This window comes from Mustela lutreola, chromosome 1 (assembly GCF_030435805.1).
Source record: "Mustela lutreola isolate mMusLut2 chromosome 1, mMusLut2.pri, whole genome shotgun sequence".
NCBI lineage: Eukaryota > Metazoa > Chordata > Mammalia > Carnivora > Mustelidae > Mustela > Mustela lutreola.
In genome coordinates, this window is record NC_081290.1 from 194,801,922 (window position 1) to 194,810,065 (window position 8,144).

At 38.1% G+C, this 8,144-nt stretch overlaps 1 protein-coding gene across 1 annotated transcript; it reads left to right on the forward strand.

The window, feature by feature from the left end:
• The first annotated feature begins 6,258 nt into the window (after nucleotides 1-6,258).
• Nucleotides 6,259-7,200, forward strand: LOC131830006 (olfactory receptor 8D1-like). Its single transcript, XM_059172431.1, has one exon. The coding sequence runs from the start codon at nucleotides 6,259-6,261 to the stop codon at nucleotides 7,198-7,200; it is 942 nt and encodes a 313-aa protein (XP_059028414.1).
• Nucleotides 7,201-8,144: the final 944 nt, after the last annotated feature.

An 8,144-nucleotide genomic window follows, 5' to 3' on the forward strand; every position in this document is an offset into this window, starting at 1 on the left:
TTGTATTTCCCTGATGCCGAGTGATATGGAGCACTTTTTCATGTGTCTGTTGGCCATCTGGATGTCTTCTTTGCAGAAATGTCTGTTCATGTCCTCTGCCCATTTCTTGATTGGATTATTTGTTCTTTGGGTGTTGAGTTTGCTAAGTTCTTTATAGATTTTAGACACTAGTCCTTTATCTGATATGTCGTTTGCAAATATCTTCTCCCATTCTGTCAGTTGTCTTTTGATTTTGTTAACTGTTTCCTTTGCTGTGCAAAAGCTTTTGATCTTGATGAAATCCCAATAGTTCATTTTTGCCCTTGCTTCCCTTGACTTTGGTGATGTTCCTAGGAAGATGTTGCTGTGGCTGAGGTCGAAGAGGTTGCTGCCTGTGTTCTCCTCAAGGATTTTGATGGATTCCTTTCGCACATTGAGGTCCTTCATCCATTTTGAGTCTATTTTTGTGTGTGGTGTAAGGAAATGGTCCAATTTCATTTTTCTGCATGTGGCTGTCCAATTTTCTCAACACCATTTATTGAAGAGGCTGTCTTTTTTCCATTGGACATTCTTTCCTGCTTTGTTGAAGATTAGTTGACCATAGAGTTGAGGGTCTATTTCTGGGCTCTCTATTCTGTTCCATTGATCTATGTGTCTGTTTTTGTGCCAGTACCATGCTGTCATAATTATGACAGCTTTGTAATAGAGCTTGAAGTCCGGAATTGTGATGCCACCAACTTTGACTTTCTTTTTCAATATCCCTTTGGCTATTCGAGGTCTTTTCTGGTTCCATATAAATTTTAGAATTATTTGTTCCATTTCTTTGAAAAAATGAACCATAGAATCATTATTAATCTTAACATTTAGGGGAAAAGTTTGCTGTTTATTTTAAACACCCCAGGGATCAATAGGAATGCCTACTATATTTCCAACAGATATGAAATATGTCCTTTGTAATTGTTTCTTCCCTATAGAGTCCAACCACAGGGATGATAAACCCCAATGGGAACTTTCATTTCAAATCATCTCCTTCAGATCCAAATAGATCCAAATAAAAGTTTCCTTCAATAATAGAGAACTGAGAGTCAGTAGAATTACTTTTCTTGCTGTGCTTAGTCGGACTTAAACTGTTACTCTTCATCAATACTCCTTAAATTCTTATGTGGAATCAACTCTATGATTTTGCCAGAATCAGAGAGATTCTGAGCCACTAACATTTGATGATACAGTTGTCTCATCAATGTGTATGTGCACATGCATGCATTACATGAGACCAAACAGAAGAAGTAGCAAATGCCAGCATCACTTAACCTGGTGGCAATAGTCAGGTAAGTCATAAAGCTCCATCTACCTTTGATAAGATATGGTAGTTGAAATTGAATTTTGGAAGGCAGTTAAAAATTCTCATGACCCATGGTCTTTGGACAAGACTGCACAGGTAGGCAGTGTCTTCTTCATGACAGCTGGGCATGAAGAGTGTAATGCCTGGAGACTCTTTCTCCTTCTGCTGGTTGTTTGCCTGCTCTTCTGACTGCAAACTCTTGCTTTTCTTCCCCAAGACAAGCCCAGTCGTTTTGATATCTCTCATTTATATTGAATTTTGAGGTTTACAGAGCATTTGCACATGCATTAATAATGTAATTTTACAAGGCTCAATGAGGAATTTCTCCTGTACTAAAAGGACACTGACATATTAACTTACTTACTATCCCATATCTAAGAGCTAGCACTTGGTTAACCTATGAATAAAACCCCTAGTTTCTGACTCCTAGCCCACCTCATAAAGTACTATACTCTGGGTCAAAAATTGTGTCCTTTCCCACTTTATGCTTTTCTAACAGTGGATCACAGAGTCCCCAAAGCTAACCTTAAAAATGAAAGGAAGAGACTCCTGGCATTGTCTCTGACACTTTTATTTATTCATTCTGCCTATTTTTTTCTCCCCTTGTTACAATCCTAGGATAAGAAATCTATCCTAGAACTTTACTTAAATTACATGTTTCAAATAAAAAATATTAACATTTTTTTTGAGGCTTAAACCTGCCAATCCTCAAACTTATTCAAGTGCCCATACTCCTTAGAGACTCCATCACTCAGAGTTCCTATTGTGTTAGGCGTTTGAAGAATCTTTGTATTGGCTTCTTAATCCCCTTCACCTATTTTGCCCATTCCTCTACCCTCTCCCTTCTGGTAACCACCAGTTTGTACTCAGTATTTCTGGTGTGTGTGTGTGTGTATAACATTTTGTCACAGAAAGAGAGATCAAATTATCTCCCTTAATGTCACAGTCCTCAAAAGTATATGTTTGGATTTTTGTTGTTTGTTTGTATGTATATAGAGAGAGTGCGTGTGCAAGGGGGGAGGGGCAGAGGGAGAGAGAGAATCCAAGCAGACCCCATGCTCAGCACAGAGCCCAACTCAGGGCTTGATCTCACAACCCTGAGATATGACCCGAGCAGAAATCAAGAGTCAGCCACTTAACCAACCAAGTAGCCCAGGCACACTCCACACAAGTATAATTTTAATTTTAAAATTACAAAAAATGTAAAAAATTTTAGTATTTATCTGAAGTGTAAATTTGAAGTAGTACACATCAAATCACATAGTTACAAAATTGTGTGTGGTAAGAAATTTTACCTATTCTTAACAACTCTCAAATCTGTGATACACTATTTTTAGCTAGGGTCCAATGTGCTGTACATTACATGCTCAGAATTTACGTGTGTTAAAACTGGAAGTTTGTACCTTTTGACTATCTTCACCCATTTTGCCTAGAAAGAAGCTTCTATGCAGACACTGACAGGACTGCTTGTCAGTTGGTTCGCAGACTGGCCCCATACACAGAGGGCATGGAGAGATTGTAGAAAGAGGTAAATGACTCCAAATAGGTAGATGGCCATTTAATAAACAAAGGAGCTTACTTATGAGCCTTGTTTTAGGCAGCCCCAGGACACTAGATCTCTGCACTCACTTGCCAGAATCATAAGTTATATAGAAACCTTAACTGGGTTCAGTCACATTTACTGTCCAGATGGTCACAACGTGTTATTCTAAAGGCTACATCCTTAAAAATGGCTTCCACTGTGGGGGTGGTGGGCACAGCATACATTCTGAGGACAGGGAAGGGGGTCAGGAGCCACTGATTACATGGGTCAGCTTGTATGTCAGCCAGCAGTCCCATCCTCTCAAAGACCTCCTCTAACAGACTCTCAGTTCATTCAGGACTCAGCTTAAAAAACGTCACTGCTTCAGAGATTCCTCCCTTGAATACCTCTCTAATTACCAGCCTTTGCTCTAACATTGCTTTATTTTTTTCATGGTATTTCTCAACACTTCACTGCAACTATTTCTTTATGGGCTTATTGACCTCCCCCATTACAATGTAAGCTTTATGACAGCAGGAATTTTGTTCATTCAATAAGTATCTTCAGAACACAGAAGACTCTCAATGGATCACTGTTGGGTGAGAGAAGTATAAACTGTTTGAAAAAAATATATGTAGTAGGAATTATTATCTCTGTTTTATGGATGAAGAAACTGGAGTTTATGCGGGAGAAATAACTTGGGGTCACAAAGCTAGGATATGATCATGCCTAAAAATGAATCAAATTTAATACGTTGTAATAAACCCAGCCCTTCATCACCTCCCAATGACTAAAACACAACTATATTATAAGAAATTACATTATATGGGGTCCTGGCTTAGTTGTTAAGCATCTGCCTTCAGCTCAGGTCATGATCCCAGGGTCTTGGGATCAAGTCCTGCATTGGGCTCCCTGCTCGTTGGTCTCTCTGTCAAATAAATAAAATAAAATAAATTAAAAAATAAATTACATTATATTCTCTGAGTCACAGGGTGCCTTTGGGGAGAAAGAAAATGTCAGAGTAATAGTAGTAACAGGGAATCAGAAAACGTTTCGTGGAGGATGATACTTTTTTAACCAATAAAAAGAGGCTTATTTTTTAAAATCAGTTTTATTTTTATTTATTTATTTTATTTTTTAAAAATTTGTACTTATTTATTTTGAGAGAGAGAAAGAGAGCACAAGCAGGGGAAAAGGCAGGCAGAGGGGGAGAGAGAAGCAAGCTCCCAGTCAAGCAGGGAGCCTGATGTGGGAACTTGATCCCAGGACCCTGGGGTCATGACCTGAGCCAAAGGTAGATACTTAACCGACTGAGCCACTCAGGTGTTTCTAAAAATGAGGTTCAATGAATCATATGACAATAAAATTTTAAAATCCATCAGTTGATAAGACCAAATATATCTTTATTTTATTTTTAATTTAATTTAATTTTGATTCCAGTATATTAACCTACAGTGTTATATTAGTTTTGGGTGTAGAATATAGTAATCAAACAATTCCATGTAACACCAAGTGCTCATCATGACAAGGCCCTCCTTAATCCCCATCACCAATTTCATCCAAATCCCTATCCACCTCCCCACTGGTAACTGTCAGTTTGTTCTCTCCATTTCTCGATTTATCTACCTCTCTGGTTTTTTTCCCCTTTGCTTTTTGTTTTGGTCTTGGTATCCTTGACCCTGGTTCATTCCAGTCTTTGTGACTGGAGGCTTATTTTCTTACTATTTTTCATATTCTCTTCAAAAAGGTAATATTCCTATTTCAATATCTCAAAATTAAAAAGCTAAATGGAAGAATTTGCATGGTCACATGGTTTGTTGTAGTTGTTATCTAAGAAGTTTATACTTTTTGGAATTGGATATTGGGAATCACTTTAGTACAGAATAACGTGTATGTGTGTGTGTGTATGTGTGTATAAGTTTGCACATACAAATCTTTGCTGTTTTCTACCTTAAAGCTATTGAAAGAACATAACCATCTCACTTACGCAGGAGGATGGACTACTTTAAGTGCTTACCGAGCGCTACAATATACTAATACAAAAGCTACACTACTCTAATATTCTCTTATTAACAACAGGAAGAAATCATCAGAGAAAGGGATTGAACAGTAATAATAATAAAAGTAGCATAATAATTAAAGCTCTACAGAGGTTATAATAATGTACTCAGTTCAGAAAAAAAAAAAGTTGGTTCACAGGGGACATTGTTTTATTTGTAATAAAACAGGCAAATATATGAGTTCTGACTCCAACACTTACTAGTTGTGTAAGCTTGGAATATTTACATAAACTCATTTGTAAAATACAGAAAAGCTCTGTTTTCATGTTTGGTGACTTAGGGCATGGGTTTACTTAATCTCTTTGCCTCTCAACTGATCTACAAAATGGATATAATAACAGCATCTAGGGATGCCTGGATAGCTGAGTCAGTTATTTGTCTGTCTTTGGCTTAGGTCATGATCCCAGTGTCCTGGGATCAAGCCTGCATTGGGCTCCCTGCTGAATGGGGAGCCTTCTCCCCATCCCTCCGTCACTTCCCTTGCTTGTACTTGCTCTCAATACCTCTCTTTCTCTTTTTGACAAATAAATAAATAAAACCTTAAAAAAAATAACAGTATCTATTTCATGGGGTTGTTATATAGCATAAATGAGATTGTAAATAAAAAGTTCTTAATATTGTGGCTACCACATGATAGGAGCTCAGTAAATGCAAGCTCAGTAAATGCAATGCAAGTTGCATTTACTCTTAACTGTTCCTTGTTCTCCTCTTCCTGCAGCCCATGACAACAGCTTCCCTTCTAGCACTGCCCTGTTCCCGCCATCTCCAGAATGCCTTCATTCCTCTCCTATCTGGGTAATAACATGGGTAGAAGAAACAAAGTCAAAACCAGCAACTCAGAGCAGAGATGGAAATGTTTGAAGAAACCAATGCTCTGTGAGACTGGGTCTGGGACTGAATGAGCAAGTTGAAGACACCAAAGCCACAAGGAGAAAATCATGGGATGCCAGTGAGGGAGAGGTTAAGTTCTGAGACATCAGAGGAGAACACAGGTTACTGTGCATTGAAAACCAGCAAAACCTGGCAGCAGCTCTGTATAGTTTCTCTAAAGGTGACTGAATAACACAAGGGTTATTTTTCATTGCTAACAGAGTCTGAAATTCAATTTGTGGAGACAAAATGAGTTTTACTTCCAAATGTCACATAGGAGTAATAAACACTGAAGCCAAATGAACCATCAACCTCTTGATAAAAGCTTCAACTGAAAGTCGGTTTTAGTCTCTCAGTTTCTGGAAATTCTGTGTCAGTTAGAAATCACATCATTCATCAGATCTTGGATCACCAAATGCTGTCAGATGACGTGTCTCTAATAAGAACCTCTTCCCTGAACCCCTCAGCCTTTGACAAGTGGAAGGATGGACCCAGAAAATCATTCTTTGGTAACTGAGTTTATCCTTGAGGGGTTAACAGACCAGCCAGGACTCCAGCTTCCCCTCTTCTTCCTGTTTCTATTGATATATACGGTTTGCATGGTGGGAAATTTGGGCTTGATCTTTTTAATCAGAATTAGTTCTCAGCTTCACACACCCATGTATTATTTTCTCAGTAATTTGTCCTTCATAGATCTCTGCTACTCCACTGTCATAATTCCCAAGCTCTTGGTGAACTTTGTCTCAGAGAAGAATCTCATCTCCTTCTCTGAGTGCATGACTCAGCTCTTTTTCTTCTGCTTCTTTGGCATTGATGACTCCTACATGCTGACAGCAATGGCGTATGATCGTTATGTTGCCATCTGCAACCCCTTGCTCTATAATGTCACCATGTCCCACAGAATCTGTTTTCTACTAGTCACTAGTGTGTATACAGTGGGCGCCTTTGGAGCCTTGGTCCACACCAGCTACATATCCAGTCGATCCTTCTGTGGAACTAATATCATCCACCATTACTTCTGTGACATCCTTCCCCTTCTGAATATATCTTGCTCAAGAGACTACACCAAGGAACTCTTAGTGATGATTTTGGTTGGATTCAATGTATTTGCATGTGCTTTAGCCATCTTTATCTCATATGCCTTCATTCTTTCCAGCATCTTACGCATCCACTCAGCTGAAGGCAGGTCCAAAGCTTTCAGTACCTGCAGCTCCCACCTTGCAGCTGTTGGGGTCTTCTACGGCTCAATCATCTTCATGTATTTTAAACCATCTACCAATGACATAACACAGGAGAAGGTGGCTTCTGTGTTTTATACGACAGTGATTCCCATGCTTAACCCCCTTATCTACAGCCTTAGGAATAAGGATGTCAAAGAATCCCTTAAAAAAGTTCTAAATGGTGGGTTACTTTCTTGGTCAACATAGAAAATAGCACTTTTTAAAAGACCCAGCAGCTTTGAACATAGATCTTATCTAAAGATTTCTTCTTATTTTTAAGAGTAATAAATTAGTTTCAAATCAAGGACCATCTTAAATTAAAAGGTCTGAATGATTTTTTTTGGGGGGGGGGATGATCATCCCTTCCTCTTTAGTTCCCTTACTCCCAACACCCAGTATCCTTTTACTATGTCTAGCCCAGACACTCAGGAAACAGACTTCCTCGCCTACACTCTTACCCAGTTTAAATACATATATATCAGAAACCCTCTTTCTATAATTTGTCCTTGTTAAACTGAAATTTCCTAATCAAATCCATTTTATTATTATTTATTTATTATTTTTATTATTATTATGTTCAGTTCGTTGTATTTTAAAGTTGTAATGTCTAATAATGGCTGAATGTGTAAATGCCCTCAGGAGTTTGTATATTAACACACAAGAGGGTACAGAAGCAACAGATATTTCTTAGTAGAATTTGAAGGGAATCCAGTTGCTAGTAAACAAGAAGAAATAATATTTTCATAAGACTTCTAGCTGTTGTTAGAACCACTGAAAATAAGATCTGTTTTGTGGAGGTGTCAAATGGGGTGAAGGCTGGGTGGGGGGATGGCAGAATGGGACAAAATGATTTCTCATTTTTAGTTTTCACTATGATTTTAATTTACATGTTTTCTTTCCAATTTACTGCATACTTTGACTCCTTTCTGTTGAATCTCAAGATGACTTCCCTATGGATGACTCTCTTAATTATCCACTATAATTCTCCCACCATTCAAAATAATCCCTGAACCTCAATACATCATTAAAATTTATTCATTTAGTCCATCAATCAATAATATTTGCTGGGCAGCTATGAGCCAGACAAACAAAATTTCTATCTTTCGATGGGAACATTTTCTCCCGTTGAATAGGGTTTGAACAGAAGAATG

Excerpts from the sequence above, each read along its gene's own strand:
- LOC131830006 (XM_059172431.1), top strand. The coding sequence starts at position 6,259 with ATGGACCCAGAAAATCATTCTTTGGTAACTGAGTTTATCCTTGAGGGG.